Source organism: Ursus maritimus, unplaced genomic scaffold (genome assembly GCF_017311325.1).
Source record: "Ursus maritimus isolate PB19 unplaced genomic scaffold, ASM1731132v1 scaffold_16, whole genome shotgun sequence".
NCBI lineage: Eukaryota > Metazoa > Chordata > Mammalia > Carnivora > Ursidae > Ursus > Ursus maritimus.
The window spans coordinates 13,143,019-13,167,582 of NW_024424008.1; the positions used below are offsets into that span (position 1 = coordinate 13,143,019).

A 24,564-nucleotide genomic window follows, 5' to 3' on the forward strand; every position below is an offset into this window, starting at 1 on the left:
GCTGGGGGGGAGCGGAGGGGGAAGAGGGGGCGGTGGGGAACCCCGCCCTCCCATCTTCAGTGAGCCGGGGCGGCTGCCTGTGGGGCTGGTCCCCGGTCTGCGGTTGTAGCGCTCTGATATTCCCAGCTCTCTGCCATGAAAACGGGTTTTTGCCACAGTCTGTCCCCAACGTGCTGACTCGAGCTCTCCCTCGGCCTACGGTTTCATTCCACTTAGACCAGACTGATCCAAATAAATCGTGGCTATCAGGGAGAGGTGAGTTCACAGGGCACTTTTCCGAAGATGTGTTTCCAGTGGAAATTTCACAAAGTGCTGCCAATGTCATTTACAAGAAGGTTAGCTGATTACTGAGAGACCTCGATACTTCACCGCTGTATTGTATCTTATAATTCAGAGGGAGGGAATATGGGGAAGGGTGGGGGCAGAGCTTATTAAAAACTGAAAATCATTCTGCAATCACTTTTCTTAGTCTTTTCTTTGAAGTAGTGCAGGTTTTTACACAAGGTAGAATTACAGGTTGCCAGGGCTTTTTCTCTCTAGATGCTTGCAAATGCACTCAGAGGCTAATGAACCACAGTCTTATCTGAGCAGAGCAAAGGAAGCATAGAAACGGTACTGGCCGGGGGTCTTGGAAGATTATCAAGGATCCAGTTGTGACCACCCTTCGAAGATAGATAGAAGCTCATGTGAAAGCAGCTATTCACATCTGGAGAGAAAGAGGAATGGGGTGTAGGCACAGCAAATGAGAATGCCACCAGCACCCTTGACCCAGACCTTCTGTTCTTCCCGGCTCCCCCTTTCCCTCCTTCCCTTTTTCTTCTTCTTCTTTTTTTTTTTTTTAAGATTTTTACTTATTTATTTGACAGAGAGAGACAGCGAGAGAGGGAACACAAGCAAAGGGAGTGGGAGAGGAAGAAGCAGGCTCCCAGCGGAGCAGGGAGCCTGATGCGGGGCTCGATCCCAGGACCCTGGGATCATGACCTGAGCCGAAGGCAAACACTTAATGGCTGAGCCACCCAGGCGCCCCCCTCCCTTCTTTCTCTCATGAAATCACAAAGCTCAATCCCAGCAACTTCCTCTGGTTACATAAATTAGTGAGCTCTTGTTCTGGGCCCTATAAGATAAACCCTCTGGCTCTAATCATTTTATCCCCTTGCTCCAAAGCCTGCAGTGGCACCTAATACCTGCAGAATGAACCTTGCCTTAAGGAGGCATGCAATCCTGTCCCTGACAACTCCCTCCTCCCTCCCAGGGCATCCAGCATTCTGCTCAAACAGAACTTCTGGCTCCTTATAGCCAGCTTTCAGTTTTTGCTTACCTTGCAGCTCATGCTATTCGTACTACCTGGAACGAACTCAACAATGCCCCCCTCCCATTTTCCTTCTTTAAATGTGGAAATTCCATCCATCCTTTAGGATGCCATCACATGTGGCTTCATCCAGAGGGCCCCCCCCCGACCCATCCAGCTGGACACGCCCTTGCCTTCCTCCAACCCTCGTGGTACTTTGACCAGTGACTCCAGAAGTAACCTTTCTTTCTCCTTTCCATGGATTAGACACTTCTTATGTCAATGCTCCATTAGGACCACAGGCTACTTTCGCCAGAAACCATGTCCTACCTTCCCTGTATCTCCAACTTGGGAAAAGGCAGGAATGCACTGTTTGTTGGAGAAAGGAAGGAAGAAGGGAAGGAGGGAGAGAGGGATGAAATCTGCTTCTAGTCCTTGGACATGGGTCGATTTACAGCAGACAGCTGCCTGGGCATAAACAAAAGGATTCTTCTCTGTAACTAATATGAATGTCCCAGACCAGGAAGACCAGGGCATGTTTCTCATAAAAATTGCCAGGTCTATGTTTTCTAACAGTGATTCTCATTTTCTTTTCTCTGTGTTTCTAAAGCCACTGTGGGGCATCTCTGTTATTTTCCAACTTGGCTTACCACGGCCAAACGTCAAGTTGATCTGTCCCCTTATGCTTTGGCATCAACCCAAACGAAAAGATACCATGCTCTCCGGAGACCCAAAACCCTGCAACACTGACTTGTCAGGTTTGGGGGTTGCCAGCAATGCATATGAAGATATTTTTATTTTTAAAGTTTTGGATGCTGTGAGGTTTTTTTGTTTTGTTTTGTTTTTTCCTCCTATGGTCTTTTTAATGACTTCGCAAGGAAGCTTCCTGGGTTAATGTAAGATGCTTAGTTCTATTGGAAGCAAGTTAATAAAAGGGAAATTAAATCCCATATAATAAAAATGGAAATAAAATATTTAATAGTGTCGTGGCAAATAGTAAGCGACTGTGGGCAGAGTGGGGAGAGCGTAGGATTTGGAGAGCAAGTTGCCATCCTGGCCCTGCCCTTACTAACTGCACAACTCTGGGCAAGCCAATTCAACTCTCCAAGCCTCAGTTTCTTCATCTGTAAAGTTGAGATCAACATATGTAGTGTCTAAGGTTCTTGTGAAGATTAAACACATGCAGCAAAGAGCCAAGCGTGGTCTCCAACACACAGTAGGCGCGCTCTGAGTACGTGTTGAATGAATAAATAGATGGGAACGAGAAGTGTCACACTCCAAACAGAAACCTGATTCTGGAAGAAGGCAGACTGCTAAAGAAGGAAGAGCCCAAGCTTTGGAGTCCGTCGGATATAAATTCAAGTCCTAGCTTTTCTCTTGCCATCCCTGAACCTTAATTTCCTCCTCTGCAATAGGGGGTGATTGTAAAAATAGGAATAATCACCTCACTGAGTTATCTAGAGGCTTAAAGAATATATTTAATGCGCTTCGTAAACCGCACCACTGAATTATATTTTAGCTACTGGTATATATCCACCTACTTCACTCAATACTGGGGTCAGCAAGGCTACCCACCCCCAGGGGAGCCAGGACCAGAAACAACATTACCTTCAAATTCTGGATCCCCGCATGGGAGAGAAAAACTGTTCTTTCTGAAAACAGCTGCCCTATTTTATTCCCAAACTTGCTCGGTTTCAGTGGTGTGTGTGTGTGTGTGTGTGTGTGTGTGTGTGTGTGTATAAATGTAAATGCATCCAGTTCAGAGAGAGCTCAGTCAACATCAGGTTTTTCTGTGTATATATTCATGTATACAGTTATTAAAGTGCTTTTAGATTTTTTTCAAGGCAGAAGATAAACTCGTTTAATTTAAATCATCAGCTGGATTGCATTAAATGGAGGCAAAAGCAAAAATGTACACAATACAGCCATTTGTTAAATTAAATGCAATTATTCCTCCTGTTACTTAATTACAAACAGACATAAATACTCGGGATTCTGACATCTCAGATCTTCTTAAATTCTAGATCTGCATTTCAACATGTAACGAAGGGAGGGTCGTATTCCAATCCGTGTGTTAAGCAAACCTGAGAGTTACAGTTGTATACTGGGACCATAATGAGTTCACTAAAACAAGACCCAAACTTTGAATTAACCTGCCAAGACAAATTACACCTCACAGCTCACAGGTAACAATCAGAGACAGCTGAGACTCAATGCCGCGGACTCTTGGGGAGAGAGGGATTAATAGCAACATCAGAATCCGTCTGTTTTTGTATTAAAGAAAAAAGAAAAAAAAGGTATTCGTTAAACAATCACTGTAGCTTGAAGGAAGGCAGACAAGTCCAAAAGGCAGCAAGAGAAAGGTGGAAGAGGAAGGAGGGTGGAAGAGAATATTAGCAACTTCCACTGACTGGGGGCTTACAGGGCCAAAGCCTGTGCTAGGCATTTTGAATCTGCTCTGAAGTTCCCAACGGGGATTGCTATTATTATTTCATTTTCCATATAAGAAAAATGAGGCTCAGGGAGGTGGTGAGACTGTCGTCACAGAGCTAATGTGGGGCAGTAACGGGAGGAACGAAGGGAAAGCAGTGTTCACGAGGCAGCGGTTCTCACAGCTTAGTTGACAGACCCCTGGAATCAGGAATCTGGGCTCTGTCTAAGGCTTAGTGGGTCATAATTCCTGGGGGCAGGGCCCAGGAATCGGAATTTTAAACCAGCTTCCTGGGTGCCGCTTTGCACAACCATGTTTGGGACCACTTCTAAGATAGCATAACCCCCCGCTCCCAGATGTGGTCCACGATGGGCCCCACTGGTATCACCGCATGCCGGTTACAAGCGTAGAGTCTGAGAAGCCACCTGTGGCAGTCGGGTCTGCAGTGTAACAAGACATCGGATGGTTCAGAGAACTCCGAGAAGCACAGGATAGCCTATCTGCTCTAAGAGATACTCTAGGGCTAAGGGAGGTGAAGGCAGACTTCATCATTAAGCTAAGAACAGGAGAACCAGAGGGAAAAGCAAGACCATCGCCTGAGTTATGGCAACAGGTTAGCAAGCTCTGACAAGCCGAGAGTTGGCAAAGGCACCTGACTGTACCTACATTTTACTTCTCTGAGAGGCACATCCTAATTAAAAGGAGCTTTCTTTGGGGTTTATATTAATATTCTTTCATATTTATGCTCAGTTATTAAAAATAAAGAATTCTGATTGTAAGAGATCTCAGTTCTGAGCAGGCACGACTGTGAGCCGTGCCTAAGAGAAGTCGTGAGGCCAGGAAGCTGTAACTCAGACTCTACCGCTAAGGACTCGATAATCCACGCTGCTAAAACGAAACCACCGTGCCCAGAAGGAGAAAAGAAATAGGGCCAGGAGCCTGGCAAACTCCGCCCCCTGGCAGCCTCACTGAGGCTGAGGACCACAACTGGCTCTCCGGCGATGGGACGGGGCCGTGGCCACAGCCTCCAGCTCACCAGTAACCAGCCAGCTGGCCCGGGGGGCTGCGCAGAGGGAGCGCCAGGCTCCAGCTCACGGCCTTAGTGACTGGGGGGGCAGGGAAGATTATGTGGAAGTGCTCGCCCTCTGGGCCCTCAGAGACCAGCAGCGAGGGCAGACACTTCCAGATCACGGAAGGCACAACGCGCTATCGCCTCCTTGGGAGCTGACGTAGCCGGATGGCCTCCACTGCCCTCATTTTGCCAGGACGGAGACCACAGAGCCTGCAGGGACAGCAGAAGGGTATAAACCATGCCCGTTTTTAGTGGGAAGGTAGTCTCTGCCTTGACACTAACGGCAAAATTGCAAATGAGAGGAAAATGGCCTGAACGTGATGACTGCTATTTAGAAGGAGAAGCCAGGGTTTTGAGGGAGTTTTAGGGACCAAGGACCAGATTCAGAGGTTTTTATTTAATTTCATTTTCCATGTCACAGAGACTCCCAGCCAAGGACTGAGACAGGGTTTCGAGGGTAACTCTATACCACATAAAGCTTTTCATTAAGCAGAAACCCTATTTCCAAGCATTCTGGCTAGTGGCGTTTCATTTTCTGTTTTATTTTCCTGCGAGGGATTTTGTCTCTAGGCTATGTCATAATGCTTCCAATAGAAACTCAGAATAAATGTTTTCTGACCTGAACCACTGAGACCACTGTGTCCTAAGGCCATCTGAGGAGGAGACAAATTCTATGGGATGTGCAGGTAAAGAAGAGAAATTCCTTAGAACAAGATGCCCCAGACACTGGTAGGCTTGGGGGGTGGCCCAGGGGCTCACTCTGAACTGAGAGCTGTGGCCCTCTTCCATGATGAGGGACAGAGAAGGTGGTAAGCCCTACGCCAAACATAGGCCCTCGCTGTCTGTCAGAGATCAAGACGTCTCTGTTCTCAACAGAACCCCAGTCTGACTGATTACGTTGTTCATCGAGGCCTTCGCTCTGCCATTCTCATTCTCTGAGCCTTCATCTTCCTTTCTCAACTGCCAGGGATTGTTAGCTCCAAAGGCAAAACAAACAAACACTCAGAAACAAAAACTCAAATCACAAATCCATGAGTTGAGCCAAGGAAGCTATAAAGACAAACACAGGTGTGGGAGAGAAGTGACAAGAAGAGATGTTGCCTCCATGTGGCTGGTCAGACAGGGTTCCTGTCTCGTTGTCACTTCTACCCCTTGGTTTCAATGTAGCAGCTGGTCCACAGTTAACACAAGAAAGGCAGTGGGCAACAACAGCCCAGAATGGCCTGCCAGCCCCTCCTGTCACTCCTCCCTTCCTTCATTTCCCTGATTCCCACGCCCATCCCTGTCCAGCAAGCCCAGGCGGGATGGACTCATGCCAGACTCCAGGTGGCATTGACAGCTGTGAGCAAGACACATCCCCTTGTTGGCTCGAATCCTCAGGATCCCCGGTGTCCTTCCACCCAAAGAGACAAGATCCCACAGACCCCAGGGAGCTGGAGGCTCCTTACCAATGGCAGTGGTGAGAAAAGAAACCACTTCAGACTCCTTCCCGTCATTGTAAAAAGCCAGGTGCCAGATTCCTGAATCCAAATACTGGATGAAGCCGGTCTCGTGACTAGATGGGGGGACGACTCCCCGAGATTGGCGCTGGGGTCCCTCCAGGCTCCGTGCCTCCTGGGTCAGGAGCCTTCTTCCATCCAGCAGCTCTACAAAGTCAAACTGAAGTACAAAGAGCGTAATTAGCAGCGTGTCTGCCTCACCACAGCGCTAGCCTCCTTCACACCTGTCTGGGGAGCACACAAGAAACCCAACCTGAGAACAGGCAAAAAGGCTAAAGCCACATGAAGGTTGATCAACCAACTTCGACTCCTTCCCAGACCCCTGTTTTACATGGTAATAGTCTCCAGATTCCTTTGTGAGTGCAGCATAATTAGTGAATTATTTTTTAGTCTCATTTTTCTTTAATTTGGTGTATACGTGCGCAGTCTTCATCTGGCTGAGTCTGTACCAAGACGAGCATGCTTTCCCAATGATGGGCACGTCGTGATCAGAAACCCGGCCATTTAATGACTGGACCCCAACTCTGTGCAAGGGATGGTGAGAATCCCAGGGCTCAAGGACTGGGACTGGAGCACTGGATGTGCCTTAAATGTCAGTCAAGTCCAAAGGAAAATTTGATTTCTATCTATCTTCCTGTTATCAATGATCCTTTTTAAATGTTCCAGTTTCAGGGAGCAGTTTTAGGGGAACTAAAGTGGATTAGCTCAAAATTCCAATAATTGCATGCCGTGTCAGATACGCTGCTGAATGACCTGAACCTGCTAATGTGAGGCTCAAGAGAAGTGAGTCACACGGTATAATAACAGGTCGGTGGTTAAGTCCTACTGGTCTACCAGCAAGCAAACTGAGCAATTAAATGTTTCCTGGCTATCCTATCCATCTATCTACCTACCTATCTATGTTGTAAAAAACCAAGATATCTATTCTATTTCATGTATAAATAAAATCCAGGACTAGGATCACTGTGCTACAAAGAAATCAGGGGCGCAGGCTCTATTTTCCTATGACTCCACCACCAGCAAATACATCTGTGTAGCTTTCGCCTGGAAATCTTCCATAACGACTGGGGCTAGGAAGGCTGCATGTGGCCTGGGATGTCTGATGGATGCCTCTGATTTCTGTTACCCCAATCCCAGGGCTGGGACGACCTTACCTTACCAAGTCTGTTCTTTACCCATCACGACTGGTAACAGGTCAATCATCCTGGATGCGTTGTCAGGTGTTTCTGTCAGGTGTGTGTGTCAGAGTAACCGTGAACCCCCAAAGGACAGAAGGGATGTAAGAGACTAGGGGAGAGGCATGTACTCTGAGCCAGATCCTGCACTAGCTGCCTTATAAATGTTCTTCTAGATTCTCTATAACAGCCCTGTAAAGTGGATATTGGTGTTGCCACTGGAGAGATTAGAAACTTGCTCTGAGTGGATGAGTACCAGGCTGGAGGCTTCATAGCTGATAATGAGAAGATTCAAACTCAAGTCTGTCTGACTCTAAAGTGCCTGCTTTTCTCTTTAGGTTACACGTCTTGTATCATTTAACATAGGTGACTGGGTAACAGTAGAAAGGCTATTCGAATATTTCCTAAAATTCCCTATTCTTAGGGTGCCTGGGTGGCTGAGTTGGGTAAGCGTCTGCCTTCGGCTCAGGTCATGATCCCAGGGTCCTGGGATCAAGCTCCCTGCTCAGTGGGTGGCGAGTCTGCTTCTCTCTCTCCCTCTGCCTCTGTGATCTCTCTCTCTCTCTCAAATAAATAAATAAAATTAAAAAAAAAATTCCCTCTTCTTAAAAAACCCCAGGGATGGAATCCTACTCATCAGAAAGGTAGGGTCTTAGAGGGCAAATGGAGGAATGGGCTCTAAAATACGTGAAATGCCCCTCTAGATCAAGGCTCCAGGTAGAAGCGTTAGGTTTCCTGACTTGAGGTTAAGATGTGAGGCAGGAGCCCCTGGAAGTCAGCAGGGGATGTGGCGTTCTGGTTACCTGTGTATGTGAAGGAGGAAGGCCTTTTCTGCCATAAATGCCAACCAGCGCTGCCTTTCCCAGAGACACATTGAATTTCAGATGCACAGGATGGTCTATGAACACCTGAGATCTCCAGAAAGTGCCAGGAGGAATCTTCTGGGAAGCTCGTCTCCCCACGTCGATTTCTCCAGAGTCTATAAAACTGTCCTCTGGAAAGAAACTACTGGACTTTCCTACCAAGACACAGAGAAGGGAAGACAAAGACAGCAGAGTTAGCCACAAGTGACTCGTGGACTCAGAGCCCCTGAGCCGCAGGACTCCCCTGGGCCTTGCGCTTCTCTCTACGGTGTTCCACTGCCAGCCCCCACCGCCACTCCCCATGGAGGAGTAAGAACGTCCAGAACTTTTTTTTTCCAGTGATGCTCAAATTGTTCTGCTAAAAATATGCATTCTTCCAAAGCAGTATGGGTCCTCCCCAAGGGCCATCTGTATACTGCATAATTCCACAGCTTGTTAAGACATATTTTGATCCCCAAAATAATCATTTGCAGTCACAGGAGAATAACTCTGTGTGTGTGTGTGTGTGTGTGTGTGTGTGTGTGTAAAACATGCATGCTAAAATAGGAAGGATAGTGCGAACAAGGTGTTGTTATTAAATTTCTAACTCAGAATCGTTCCCCCAGCAGTGGGAAGCATGATCTGAGTGGAAGAGGTATTTTCCAAGTCTATGTGTTTATGTATAATTGGAAACCAAATTCTGGGGCTAAGACACGTAGATGGGGGTTTATGTTGGGAACAGGAGTAGGGTTGGAGAAGATGAAAAACGGGGGTACTTCTGAAGGGAGGGAATATTTCTGCAAAATGCTTCTTAGTCTTGGATGGAGGTCTCTGAATATCATTTTTGTGCTAAAATAGGGGAGGGATGTAACGCTAAGGAAATTTCTCAAGTTCAGGCACAAAGCCTATGACATACCTGGAAATTCGACCCCGGGTCCCTGACCCTTCAGGTTGCAGGGGACGGACTTAGAAATATGGTCCCTTGCCCATTTCTGTCACCAATCAGGAGTGTGACAGCTTTCTGGGGGCACCCGGTGTGCCAGGAGGAAGGCGGTTTATCAAACTTCCTCTATTCAGTAATTAAGCACATTCACATGTGAAAACTATAAACCCGACTTCCTGCCCGACATCAGCCTTCTGTGCAGTTGGGAGGGGACAGAAGGAGGTGACAGGGATGTTAGAGGACCACCCTTAGGACATTGACAAGCCAAACTCAAGCCAGCAGCCTACATCCTATTTGTCATAAGGAAGCACCCCTTGGGTATCCTAGTTCCAAGATTTGCTGTTTTGTTAGAGATGTTCCAAGAGACACTTTAGAGAACAAGAATCCATTTGTAAAGAAAACACGTTTGTGGGAACTTTTTTATAAAAGGCATTTGGGGAATAAGAAATTAAAATGTCTCTTTTCCCCTAGCTTTGTAAGATTCCTTACAAAGCACATTTGATGCTGAAATGGAGCTTGGCAGGCCATTGTTGTAGTCATAAAATATTTTACTGTTTTAAATAATAAAATTCAATTTAAATGTTAAACTTCTCCATATGTTATCATTCCTTTATAAACTCCGAGGCAGAAACATCAGGTTTTTAGCTTCAAACCATTAAATGTTATTTTAATTAAAAATATGCCAACAAAAAAAGTTAAAATGCATGCGCTCAATAAAAGCACCACTAGTATTCTGTCATTAGCACGGGAAAGAGCGTGCATTTGATTCCTTTATGGAAGGAATGTGTCCCAGACTTTTACCTTGAAAATGCAGACACACACAAACCACCACACTGTGGTTCAAAGTTCAAAGACAGAAGCCAAATTCACAAAGCATTAGGATGGAAGAGAATTACTTTCACGTTCTTATCTGATTTGGGGGCTCCGGATACCACAATTCTTTTGTAGTCTAGGTAGAAAAGAGCATACCCTTTAGCTTCTAATTCTGCTAAGGATGCAGAACTATGAGTTTCCTCCTAGAAACTGCACAGAAATAAGCCCGAGACTGCTAATTCCAAGGACTCATTTCCTTTGTGAGTAGGTGGGAGTCAGAGCTGATGGGATTTCAGAATTGTCTGCATTCAAACAATTCCTATGTCTAAGAATAAATAACGAATGCTTCCCCCACATTTTGGCATGCTGTTAGGAGCACCCTGCCTGGTTCATTTTCCCCTCTAGTGAGCATGTTTTTAGGAAAGAGCTCCTCCCTCAGCTAAGTTCTGAGCCTCACAGTTCAGAGGCCAGCCCAGAGACTCTCTCCTGAGGTCTGCCGGCCCAGAGGCACAAATAAGTTGGCTCTTACCCCGAGGAGTGGTAAGAGGGGAATATTCTTTTCTAGCATTCTAGTATTTCACCAATGTGGGCCAAAATGGTAGGAAATAATTATCACTGGTGTGAATGCAATCAAATAAAAACAGTGAATTCTGTTCTAGGGCACACCCCTCACCAGGACCTTGACTCTCCTGGCTGTCTGTGAGGGCTGCTTGGGCTTCAGTTCAAAAGTGACCTTCGTGCCAAGTCACCCTGTCCAGATTCTTAGGGAAGGGACCACAGCCTAGCCTGAAGGTGATGTTTTTGAGGGAAAAGAGGTTCCCCATCTAGGGACTTAACCTTTAACATTCCTCTACTCTGGTCCCCAGTGGTCCCCACACTGGACTAATGACATAGGGATGGGATGGGGGCTTTGGATGGGAAAGAGCTACAGCCTACCGAGCACTTCTGCCTAGTGGGAAAGAGACACGAGACTGACTGGGCCAGCAGCTGTTCAGAGTGAAGCCACACTCACCCCTTCTTGCCTTCCTCTTCGCAGATGCTGCAACCTAAGACTCTTTGTTCTTAATTCTGAGCACCAAGCGGTGAGCACTAGCATAGAAACTATCCCCTACACAACAAGACCCACCAATGGTGGAGTAATGAGAGATGGCAGAGGGTGGAAGGAGAAAAGTCCTGTGTATAGAATTCTTTTCGTCCCTACCCATATTCTGGAAAATAATAATGATGACAACAGCAGCAGCAATAGGAGCAGTAGTAGTAATAGTAATAAAGGCAGCAGTAGAAGTAGCTGTCATTTACTGCTCTGAGCACATGCTGGGCCCCTTTATGTACACTGGGTCAGTTAATTCTCACACTAATAAGATGTATGTACGGAGGCTCGGAATGCTTAAAAAACCATTCAGAGATAAAGCCATTTGGGGTTTCTTTTCATCTACTAGAATATGGCTTCTTAAAGCATTACATTGGTAAATGGTTAATTAAAACTCTTCAAAGATACTCTCAATGGTGGCAGAGTGCACTGACCCTCTTTAAGAGCTAGAGTCCAACTTAACTCACCGTCCCAGAGGCTAACCGTCAAGGCTAGCCCAGGTAGATCCAAGGCTCACTGAGCGTCATGGGGTACAAAAAGTTGACAATTTTTATGAAGTAGGAATCCACAAACAGGACCCAGAGTTAAAGGGCAAGAGTTGGTGTCTCAAAACATGTCTAAAAAGAATACTACAACACAATCGATGGGGGTCCCCAGAGATGTAACGAACAATACCAAGAGTTTAACTAAGAATGAGGAACCCCCAAGAGCACGATCAGGTTTCACAAGGCAAGTTTTACTGGTAACAGTCCTGTTCTTTGTAAAGATACACAGATTCAGGCTTCCTCTAGCAATGGCCGTACAAATACGCAATCACTATAAAAGAAATTTCTCAGCAAACTTCTTGAAATGATGGGATGGCTCAGCCAAAGGAGGGAGACTTGGAAGAGCTGAAATTCCATGCACTTCCCAGTCCTAGTCCTCACTTTCCTGAACTGAGACCCATCTATACAGGTTTTAAATTCCCAACCAACTAACATTCTCCCCCTCCCTCCACCTTTCTGGTTCTTTTCAATGCAATAACTTGCACAAAGAATCCTTTAGTTTCCTTAGCAACTGTTGGAAATTTATTTGGTTATCAAAATAAGCTGTTCCATTTTGGAGAGCCCAGCTGAGCCTGCGTGCAGCAATTTCCATGGTTTAAACTGATGGGCAATTTTGATTTCACTGCAGAAAGAAGAAAATGCTATCCCTAAGCCCACCAATTCAACCATCAGAAATGCTTGTTTATTCAATGCTTCCCCCCCCTCTTTTCCATTAATGCATAACATAAGTTCTTGTGGCTTTACTTCGAAAAGCTGCCGTATTTGGTTTCCATCCCATGACACCCTGAAAAGGTAACGGCCATTTGAACAGCCACTTTGGAAATACAGTGTAAATTGCAGTTTGATGTTACTCTCAAAGACATGATGAACATTTAAAATACTGGGCTCATCATAAATTTCATTTGTATAATTAAAGAATATATATCCTTTAAAAATATTCAAAAATGCCCCATTTATTTGCAGGGTCTTTGTGGGGAAAAAATTACTTAGTCTGGATTTCTGAGATTCTAATAACTGACATGGAATGGCTTGGGATTTGAGTGGATGAGAAGAAAGAAGTCTACTTGTTGAGGTCTTACCATCCTGGTTCTTCTAGATGAAGAAACGAAGGCCAAAAAAAGAAGGAGTAATCAGCATGAGTTAACAAAGCCAATAAATGTAGGGCCAGGATTCAAACCCTCGACAGTCTGGCTCCAAGGCCCATTTATCTTCTTTCCATCATGTCACATTGCTTCTCCCATCTCCGTAAACCAGGGCTCTAATCTTAATTCTGGAATCAGCTCTCCTCTCTGATACCCTCAGAAGGGACAGGAAATATGCATTCACATCAGTGTTAAAGACTTTTCCCCTCAAAATATGTCTAAGGAAGTAGATTTTTAACATTACAATTAAAAACATAAACTGTGTAGACATTGGTTTGACCAGGGCAAAAGAAATTAAGAACCATGTGGTCTCACAGAAACTGTAGGAAGCTTTGTCCTCTGTTTTTCCAGACTGATGTATTTTTTGTCACAGTAATTGCTTTTGATGCTGACCACTTTCCAGCACTGCACTGCATTTTAGGGGTTTGTAAACAGGATTTCCATTTGCATTAGTAATGACAGATAATCCCTTTAAGCAAAAATACTCCAATTAAAGTAAACCAATAAGCTGGTGCAATTTTATTTTGTCTCTTATCTGCACCTCCTGCTCCTTGGGTAAAACAAAACAAAACCTAAAAAAGCCACAAACTAATTTCATTAGAATGGGAGATTTCAGATAGATCCAACTCCTGTTTAGAGAATGTTTGATAGAGATCACGGAGGAAAGAAAATACATTTTGCTAAATGAGACCTTTTCCCAATGCCTTGAGGGTTAAATGTATCTTAAATCTGCATTTGTACATGCTGATCTAAAGACTGTCCACATTTATGGTATTCATGTATGGCATCTGACACTGTAAACCAACAAGGGAATCACAAGCCGACAGGCAGGACCACGGACAGGGCTGACCTGGAAAAAGATTCGCGAGAGCCATCTGGTTAGTCTGATGATTCTATTACCAATTTCATATGTAGGACTTATGAATTAGAACAGACCTTGGAGATAATTTAGCTCAATAGCCTCCTTTCAGTGAGAAGGAAAATGAAGCTCAGAAAGTCTTTCAAGGGATTTGCTGAAGGCCAACTCAAGTGGCAGCAGCTGGAATTGAACTCAGAGGTCTTGACTCCTAACCCGGAGCTCTTCCCGTGGCCCTACCCATGCTCCCTCCATATTCTATTAAAGGGCAAAGAAAGTGTAAATTATTCAGTGTTTCAAGTCTTAAAGAATTTGTAAAGGAGAAGACTGGAATTGCCCCTAGGAAAAGTAGGCAGAAGTTCTGGTTTGGCTCCATGGAAATGCTCCCATTCTTACTTTCCTTAAGGACCATAGGTCAAGAACTGGTTTTGTTGGAACAATACAGAGAATATTAGCATTGCCCCTGTGCAAGGATGACATGCAAATTCATGAAGCTTTCCATATTTAGAAAAAAAAAAAGAGTTGATTTCAGCCTTCGGGATCATTCGGAGGTTCTGAGTAGCTACTTCAACAAAGCATATGGTACCCTGTTAAGCAAACTGACTCCTGGAAGGCAAATCCTTAAAGGGACAGGGAAGCTCAGAAGCTAAGACCCCAAAGTTAACTGAGACGAGAGAAAAGAAGATATAAGCAGTAAAGGTTGGAGGCAGATATGACCACTTTGCTGATAGGTTAACACCCAAAAGATAAAGCAGGGCACAGCAGGTCCAGGAGAGGGAGGCTCACACCTGCCCAGAATGACAATGAGACTGGCTCATTAGCTCAGTCATATTTCCTATTACCATTTTTGTAGGTCTGTGCCACTCTTGGCTGATAGTGAAGACATCTGTGTCAATGGCATGTTAGCTCTTCAAGAAATTCAAAACATGGGTCTACCAATGTCCCGTTTAAGAATGCCAAACTCCAAATGTCACCACCGCTTCCACCATTGATGGAGAAATGTTTGTGTCTCGTGTACAATGGGATTTTTCATCTATATCTCCTTCAGAGTCTTGTAACCATTGGGTGAGTCAGGTAGGACAACTTTTGGAGACAGCAAGAGCTCTGGAGTCATCCACACCTGGACTCGTATGCCAAGCTCCATTATTTACTGGCTATGCGGCTCTGGTCAAGTCACTTAATTAGTGTAACCCTTAGTTTTTGCACCTAAAATGGGTACAAGTAATTATACTTACCTCACAGGATCTCTGTGAGGATTAAATGTGAAATGCTCTTGACAAAAAGCTTTGAACCAAACAAACTGTACAAACACCAGATGAGGAAACTGGTGGTCAGGAAAATTAAGTGACTTGCTTAAGGTCACATGGTTGGCAAATGCTAGAATACCTCGACTGGTGTTTCCATTACACCTCAAGGGTCCGAGGGTATTTCAATGACAACATACCATCTACCCGCTTCACCACATCCCCTCCTGGAGATGCCCGTTCATTCCCATCAGGTTGCTCCAGAAGAGCTCGTCTTGATGCCACACAATCAAAGCCAGCCACCCCAGCAGTGTGAAAGCCCATAATGCTTCCCTCAAGGCATGAGATGGGATACCGCTGAGTGCCATGAGTGCTGCCCAAGCCCCACTATGAGCTCACAGTGACAAGGAGCTGAGATGGAGACACAGGTGGACTGGCAGCCGGCGTGGAGTGCAGAGAGATGGAGGGAGCGCCAGAGCATGGAGCTGTGAGTCAGGCACATGAGGCGCATAATGAAGATCTCTTCGGTTCAAAGGCAGACACAGAGGACTCACGACACGGACAACACAGCAACCCTACCTTCTGTGGCTCCTTTGCCTTTCCTGTCAGGGATCTCTAACCCAGTGCCCCCTGATGGATACAGGGAGACGTCCGTTGGCACAGGCCAACTGCTGGCTGTGTCCTCCGTGATCTCATACATCTGCCCCTCCATCGGCTGCAGGTGCCAGTTTAGGCCAAACAGGTGCATGGCTGTGGTGAGCAATGAGAAAAGTCATCTTTTTCTGCCGGAGGTGGAAATGGAACTCCCAAGCCACAGGGGAGGGTGGGTGGGGTGGGGAGCACAAGGATTCAGTTCAGCTCAGTTCAACAAATACCCCTGAAGAGGGCTTTTGCAGTGCCAAGCCCAACACGGGGGAACTGGGGCCTGGAGATGCTCAGGGCACAGACCGTGCCCTTGAGGGCTTGCAGTCTGGAGGAACTGGGAGAGGGGCAGGGATTGGAGGGGGTTCAGGAGTCTTGGCCTTTTGCTTCAAAAGATAAATAATCTAGGGCGAAAGTTTGCAACTTGTATCACAAAGGGTTAATTTCATTAATATAAAAATAATTCCTACAAATAATAAGCAAAGTCCAACAGCTCAGTAGGCATATGATATGAACTATAAACACAGACTTTACAGAATAAGAAATACAATTGGCTCTCAATCATATGAAGACTCTTGGTATCACTCATAATAGGAGAAATGTACGTTAAACTTTGAAATACTATTTTTCACATATGCTTTGGCAAAGATGAAAAAGGTTAAAATTATACAGCACTGACAGAGAACAGGAAATAAGCACTCTCATTCTTTGTTGACGTGAGCGTAAGTTGGTACAAACCCTATGAAGGACAATTTGAAAAAAGCTATCGAATTTATAATAAACAGACCCTTTACCCTGGGACTTAAAGGTTCCCAGGGTTTCTAGAAAATTCTAGAAATCTCTCCTCCAGATATACTCACATACATACTAAATGATGTACATACAAGGTTATTCACTGCAATACTGCTTGTAGTAGCAAAATATTGGAAACCAGTCCATTAATAAGGGGATAGATAAGTTACCATAACTTTTATGGTTACTATGCAACCATAAAAAAGTGTGTGGAAGCTCTTTGTATTTTTCTGAATAGTATATCTGAATGCAGAACACTGTAAGTGAAATACTATCTTTGGGTTAAAAAACATCCTGTATATGTATAGAATGCTTCTGAAAGATGTCAAAGACATTGGTTACAGCAGGTGCAGCCTAAGATAGAAAGAGATGCTAAGGATCAGGGATAGGAGAGATCTTTCACTGTGTCTCTGTTGTACTTTTTTATTTTGTAGCATGTACATGTGTTTCTGTTTTAAAAACATGTTCCCAAGGTAGCAACTGCTAAATAGTCTTGTGCAACAATCTAGAAGAGACCGTAAGACGCCAAAGAATGGACCTGTCCCTTAACATCCACAATGCCTGAAAAGGCTAGGAAGCTTGTTTCCAAAAAGGTTTGTAATCTAGTACAAAATGTCTGCTTAAATCCTGTCTTAGGATTCGAGACTTGTTAATCGTTCCTATTTACGTCTTCAGGGAGGCCTGCCCTGATTCCTCATCTACACTCCAGTCCCTGACTCCCCCAGTAACCTGTATGCAACATCACTGCTTTGTTGTACCGATGAACATTTTCTAGAAGCCCACTCTGTACCAGGACCTACGGCTGACTCCAGAGAACCAGGATGTAATTAGACAGTGCTTGCTTCCATGAGCTCATAGTCAAGTAGGGAAGATGGACAAAGAACTAAATCTGCTCAGAAGGACTAGAAGGCTCCGAGGAGGGGGTAACTGACCCACTAAGAGGGCCAGAGGAACCCAGGGAAGGATATACAGAGATATGAAGCCCATAGGCATTAGGTTTACTGGGGACCAACCGCATGCCAGGAAGTGCCCTGGGAAATTTGTATACATCACATCTAATCCTTAAGGAAGCTCTGCCAGACCCAATGTGCAGATGTGCACATTAAGGCTCGGAAGGTTAAGATACTTATAAAACTCTGCTTCATTGAGTGCCTATCGCATGCCAGGCATTGTACTAAGAGCAGTAAATGCAATATTTCCTTTGAGTCTCACAAAAATCCTGAAAGGTGAGTATTAATAACCTCATTTTACAGATGAAGAAACTAAGACACAATGACATCGATTAACATGTGGAAGGTGACATGGCTCACATGTGGCACAGTCTAGACTGGAATCCACAACTATTCAAACTCTGAAATCAGACACCAGCATTCTTTCTGGCCGGAAGCCCAGGCTCCGCCCACTGGCTTTAGGGAGCAAGGCAGGCGGGCTTTATAAAGACATCCGCTTTCACACACGGAGCAGCCTGCCAGGCTCCTGACAGAGGATCCCGTGAGGAGGACAGAGTGTTGTGTTGCTTGGTCGGTTTGTGGAAGGGGTCACTGACGGGGGTCTGGAGGGGCTTTGTGGCCGCCCTCAAGACACAAATAACTGTGTAGAGGAGACCAGAACAGCACATCCTTCAGGCTTGTAGTCCCAACACGAGCCACCCAGGGAACGCACTCAAGTCTGACTCCGTCGGGTCGGGGTGCTCCGTAACAGAAACGGAAAAATCTGACCCTTTGCTTTCTCCTTGGTTACTGCCGGAAAGGGGAAAGTGTGCTGGACCAGGGGGACGAAACTGGTTTGGAATCCTAACTGTCGTCACCTAGCTGCATCCAAGAAGTGGGGAGAAAATTCGTTGAAAGAAGTACTGTGTCATAGGAGATCACATATGGCAAAGCACTTTGTAGACTGTACATATGCGTGACTGCCGCCTTTTATTCAGACTGTTGATAAGAATGATAAGAGAGCAGCCGACGTTTTTTGAGCGTATGTTAGGTTCTGGGCACTAAAAGAGGTGTTTTACCCGGCTCTCGGCTCTCTCTGTGTAGTTGTCAATAATAATAAAAGTTCACTTGTCTGAAAGAAGTGAAAACTCTGCTCTTTCCAAGGCTGAACTAGCTCGCATTTCTGCTTACCTCCTTACTGTTTTAATCTATATATTGGCAACTCCAAAGGTAACGGAGAAAGTGTTTGAACTGAGGACACCTCGGATACGTGCGGTTAAATGAACAGCGCTTCTTTCCCCATTAGAATCAATTATCTCATCTAACTGCAAAAGTGCTGTCTTGTTAAAGGTCACGAGAATTAAGTAATCCCAGAATGAATAGAACTCTCACAGCTTTGTGAAGAGAAACATTTTTATTGTCAAAGCTTTCTCTTATTTTTAACAAGATGAAAAACCAACTCCTTGCTTAAAAAAAAAATATGCTGAGGGGGAAGAAAAGCCAGTGGAAAAGTATTATAGGTGAAAATGATCACAAGATCTCGTGTCCCAGAGAAGTTAATTAGGGCAGGACAGCTCACAGCTGGTGGGGGGAAGATGTTGACCTAGAGCTTCCTCTCGGCCTCATCCCCCCACCCCCCCCCACCCCACGACCCACAATCAGAGCTGTGAGTCTGGCCGTTCCCTCTGCTCCTTCTCACCACCTGGGAAAGCAAAGTTCTGGATGCAATGCAAACCTGGGCTCTCTTGGAAGACGCAGTCATCCAAAAACAGTTTTGGAGGCTTGTAGGTAAGAAAGTGAGCACGGGGCCACCAAGACTGGGCTCCCAAACGCCGGGTGGAAGGTAGTATTTAGAGAGAGAAGCGGGATGATGTGGAGACAGAGATGTGAAGTTCAACCAGTAACTCATTTTACAGCCAAAAAAGAGACCCTTACTCTCTGACCCAGGGTCTTAAATACAGTCATGCCGGAGGGCCCTCAATTCCCTTACTGTAGTGTGTGGTGGGGGGCTGATTCCATAGCTGCAGGTCACGGAACAGGGGAAGCGAGAAGGAGCAATCCGCTTTGCTCTCTTCTTCCCAAAGGACAGAACACAAGCTCGGCCACACACTGTCCAAGGAACACAGAAGCTCAAGCAACCACTCTTCTTTTCTTTGAAAACAATCACAAGAGTAATAGCTGCTCCAAACTTGCAGTCATTTGAGAGTGGACCGTGGACCCCACTTTCGGGCAAACAGCCGTGAGCAGTGGAATGTAGAAAAGGCGCCTCAGGTGACCCACCTCAAAATATGCATAGGCCCTAACAGACCAATGGGCTCCTTACAACCAGGCACAGTTACCAAAAAACGGAGACCGCCATGCATCACCACACCTCCTCAACTTCCACCTCGAAATACAGCCCCCACCCACTGCCTCCTTGCAGACAGCCTTTCCTCTGCCGTCCTGCCCCCACTCCCTTGGGGGTGGATTCAGTCAACTTCTACCTCCTCTGTTCTGCTTTGGGGGAATCCTCTTACCACCCTCGCAGCCACTGGCTTCAACCCGATTGTCGCCCCACCTTTGGGGGCCGTCATCTGATTGAGAACCCTCCCCCCCATTTAGACACCACTTGTACTACATGCTGAATACTTCATATTATCCAGTTTAATCCTCATGTAAAGATAGGTTGAAAAATCAATCCTGGAGAATGAACACAATGATAGTGGAATAACATTAAAACTATAGTGACAAACTCTGATTTCCTCAGAGAGGTAAAGTAAATTACCCAATACCACCAATAGGCTGCCCAGCAAGACATAAGCAATGGCTAAGGAAATGCAAGCTCCGTCCCGACATTTTTAAGAAAAATATCCGATAGATGTTCAGACACTGAAGCACCCCCCCCCCGCCCCCCGCGCCATCCCCCGCGCCCGGCCAGCAGGAGGCAATTAACAAAGTCATGCAGGAGTCCCAATATAAGTACAGCGCTAGTATAAGTCTGAGACAAGTTTCAAAGTCAGGAGCCTGTGTTCCCGATCCAAGCTTCCTCTTTTCCATTGTTTTACTTTAAATAGAAGACAAAATATGGGCAACATAAAGCCACCAGCAAAAAACCAAACCAAATCAAAATGAAAAACAAAACTAAAAAAACCACCACCACAACCAAAAAACACCACAAAAATGGCTGACGTGCATGTCTGGGGGAACCATTGGTGATAATAACTGTTTCCTGGCCCACAGCTACCTGAATCTAAAGCTGCCTGGGGCAGGAAATGCATGCTTTCCAAACCATCTGAAATTAACAGCCATGGATCCAGAAAAGCTAAGACGTATAAGTGGCTTTCTCTAGCCTGCTCTAAGGATGAACCAGACCACTGAAAAATATAAGTTGTAATCATCATATTCCCTGTTTCCTGAGGAATTAATGGTAACCACTCACCACTCATGTATATCACGGGATTATAGAAATTACACTTTGTGGTTTGTATTTACAACTGTTTGTGCAAAACTCTCAAGTCCACTGAAAGTGACCTAAATAAGAAACTTGATACTGGTTTTCCCTTTAAACTACTTTGTAATTCCATGAAAAGGTGAAAACACGCTGAAGAGTTCAGAAAAAGGCTGTGGAAAGGTAGCGGGTTCACAGGATCACCCACACTGAAATGTTAATGATTTCTAGAAGCCAAGAGCTAGGGTGGGGGAAGTTTCTTATTCCCTCCGCTCTGGTCAATCTGATCCCAGGGTTGACATTTTCCAGTCGCCTTTTCCTGCCCAGCAAGACATAAGCGATGGCCAAGAAAGTACAAACTCCATCCTGACATTTTTAAGAAAAATGCTCAATAGATGTTCAGACACTGAAGCTGCACCCCTCCCCCCCAGACACCCAGCCAGCAGGAGGCAATTAACAAAGTCATTATGCAGGAGTCGCCAACACAAGTATAGCAGAGTTTTCCTGTCACGGTGCATGCTTTCCTTCCTTCCAAAAATCTAATGCATGAACCCACTTGCATCTGTAAATTAGCAGCTCCAGGTAGTAACTAGAGAGGGTTATAACCATGAGGAACTGTTGATTCAACTGGCATTTCTGGTTTCAAAAGGCAGTGGGAACCAACCCAGTGATGCGGCTCCCCACTTTTCTGTTTTAGATTAGTGCTCGGTATTTTTTTGTTTTTGTTTTTTTAAAATAAATAATGTCATTTGTGTAAAATTTAAGTCATTGGAGTTCTTTGACAATGGTCCTCTAGTGGGAAAACCAAAAAAACCAGAAAGACAGAACTGCAGCAACAAGGGGACAGAGTTTCATTCTCCAGGTCCCAGTCCTGGTTTTGCCACAAAGCCACAACATTCACAAGTTCCAAACCCAGAAGTTCAATACACAGGGCTGTAGGCTGCAGGGCAAGAGCAGAGAAACTGGAAGCAACCTAGATGTGTAAAAATAGAACGATTTAGCTGAATTATACTGCAGGTACTGGAAGGAATGCAACGCAAACATTATACAAAAATGACTATGACCACCAGCAGTGAGGGCAAATGCTGATGACATAACATGAAGAAATAAGAGGCAGGACATAAAATGGCACTTTTTGCTGACTGCATCTCTGCAAAACCAGATATGCATATGAACAAAAAAATCTGAAGAGACGTATGTAAAAATGACATCAGACTTTGAATTATAATGGTAGGATTATGGATAGATTTTCTTCCCTCGTTTCCAAACTCACTTTAATGCTGTTTTACATGAAAGGGGAAGTTCTACAATGCAGTCTCAGGAGGAATAGTTAGAAAGGAAGGGTGACAGCACCCGGGGAGGAGATCCTCCTTTTGAGCACGTGACATGTGTCAGACCCTTAAGGAAGGGGAGTTACATATGTTACTTCATTCAATCCTTACATAAACCTTGAGAAAATTACTATTATTCTCATTTTCTGATGAAAGAACTGGAGGCTCAGAAAGGCTGCATGACTTGCCCAAAGATACTTCCCAGATGGGAAGTGATAAAACATCTAAACCCAGATCTGACTGGTTCCAAAGTCCAGGCTCTCCTCCTGATATGTCGCACTGCTAGTGAGTTACAATGCCTGAAACTGAATTAAAGATAATTCAAGGCAAAGCTTCTGTTGACAGCGTGGCCAGGTAAAGGGGCGTTCTTCTCGGGGACAAAGCATGGGGCCCCCCGTCCTTCCACATCCTGCCTACCAGAGGCATGGCTGACACCCACAGTCAAAGCTATGTACTTGTAGGTTCAAGTCTGGGTCTCTCCAGAGCACTCAGAGCTGGTTTTACTGGTTTCATGACTTTGGGCAATTTCACCTCTGAGTCTCTGTTTCCTTATCTGCAAAATGAGGCTAGTAGGATCTACCTCAAAGGACTAAATGAAACAATGCATGTAATTTGCTTAGAACTGCCATGCAATTTGCCAGGCACACAGTAGGAGCTCAGTAAATGGCAGATGTCTTCATCTTTGTCATTTTGCTACATTGATTTTCCTAATTGCTGTATCTGTGGGAAGATTTGTTTAAGCCAGCTGTTATATCACCTTTTTCTTCTTTCTGTATATTCCCTCTCATTCCCTTTCCGTGCCAACTGCGAATGTCTTTACATCGAGGGCCCTTTGCTATCATCCTTCCATTAGCTGACAGACTTTGGGCACAGGAACTAGAGATATTTGCCCAATGGATAAAACAGTTTTTAAAAGCAGAATCGCTATAAAGAAACCTGACAGGATCCCACTGGTGACTACGTGGGGCTAATTTTAAATCAAGTAAATATATTGCTTTTCTTCCTGTCTCCGGATAAACCTGACTGCAACAATCAGGGTTACTGTCTCTCACCCCCAAATTAAGTGTTTTCTGGAGAATGGACTCTGGTGCAGTTGATCATTTTTCTGCACCATGCAATGCTGTGGGGGAGGGTTTGCTGGAAGCTGCTCGCTATTTCTGTAAATCAAGGTGGGAGGGTGTTGGGCACAGGTAAGAGGCTCAAGTGTAGCCCGCCTTAGACGTGGGAGACAGCACTGCCTGTCAACGCAGAGGAGAAACAGCAGCATAACCGGAGGGCCCCAGAAACTGTTGACACGGCAAATCGTGGGGGAACCAGAGCTGGAATCTAATTTGTACAGAATAAACTGGTACGATTGCAGTAACAGAATAAGAAAGCTATCTTTTCTGGGCACCCTTCACCCCGCAGGCTCTACTAAGACCTCTTCTATACATAACTAATTTAGGGGTTGGTCACCTCCAGCAACCCTTGGACCCGCCTCAGCCCCGTTACCTGACCTGTCCCTGCCCTACTCCCCAATGCCGTGCTGCTCCCCGAGACCCAGCCCGGAAGACGGGAGTGCACAAACGCCGCCGGGGTGAGCGCTTTGCCGCCGGCCAGCCCTGCGCTCCTTCTCTGGTTCTCGCCTTCGCAGTGATGTGACTTGGCTGCTGTGATTTGACTCTTCTGGGCCTCCGTTTCCTCATCTATCAAATGGTGACAATGATACTGAGTCCCAGGAGTGGTGAAGATACTGTATGAGCTTACGGTGCGTAATGTTTGCTCAAGTAGACGACCCTCTTTGTTCGTATCATTTTCATCATCATCACCACCATCATCGTAACTATATAGTGAGGTTTTCCCTGCAAAAGTGAGGTAAGGATATTTCTTGAGAGAATCGAGAAGCCCAAGATTTTGCTCCGATGTTGGGGGTGTTGCTAAGATGGCAGTTACAGTCACAGGAATCTGCCCCCCGCTCATGGCACAGGGGAGACCCAGACTTGACTAGAGCATCTGGGCAGAGCCTGGGACCGCGCTGAGCCCAAGTCTCCAGCTTCCGGCGTCAGATCTTCCCACTAAATGCAGGAAAGCCATCCTCAAGGTTTGCTCTCCCATCAGGCACCGCAGTCCCGGATTAAAGGAGTTGTCTCCTCGAGCCTGAAGTAAAGCCCATGTGACAGGCTATGTGGGGCCACCATGAGGCCCGCCCTTCAGGCCTTTCATTTCTTCCCCTCAGCACCAGGCCCACGGGAGTGAAGAAGAGAGGGAGACAAGGAAGGGGGCAGACACAATTAGGATTATCATTAAAACAGTAACAGCTCCCAAGTATTAAAAGTGTACCATGGGCATGGCATAATGCTGGAGGAGTCACGTTTGTTGTATCATTTAATCTCACAACATTTTAAGAAAGATATTACTAACTCCATTTTACAGGTTAGGCACCTCAAAACACAGTGACGAAATAGACATCAATCTCATCTTGTAACTCCAGACAACCAAGGCTCGCTCCAGAATTATCTATGAT

At 45.4% G+C, this 24,564-nt stretch overlaps 1 protein-coding gene and 1 non-coding gene across 2 annotated transcripts in view; one reads left to right on the top strand and one right to left on the bottom strand.

Annotated features, from left to right (window-relative positions):
* The window catches only part of TENM4 (teneurin transmembrane protein 4), a 220,777-nt gene that overhangs the window by 178,755 nt on the left and 17,458 nt on the right, over positions 1-24,564 (bottom strand). Inside the window, exons 3-5 of the mRNA XM_040630912.1 lie at positions 15,520-15,690; positions 8,269-8,483; positions 6,240-6,450 (exon numbers count right to left, since the gene is read on the bottom strand). Coding sequence (XP_040486846.1) covers positions 6,240-6,450; positions 8,269-8,483; positions 15,520-15,690 — 597 coding nt within the window. The remainder of the gene's footprint in view (positions 1-6,239; positions 6,451-8,268; positions 8,484-15,519; positions 15,691-24,564) is intronic.
* On the top strand, positions 14,097-14,204 carry LOC121102979. Its single transcript, XR_005835134.1, has one exon. It is a non-coding gene; the product is annotated as a U6 spliceosomal RNA (small nuclear RNA).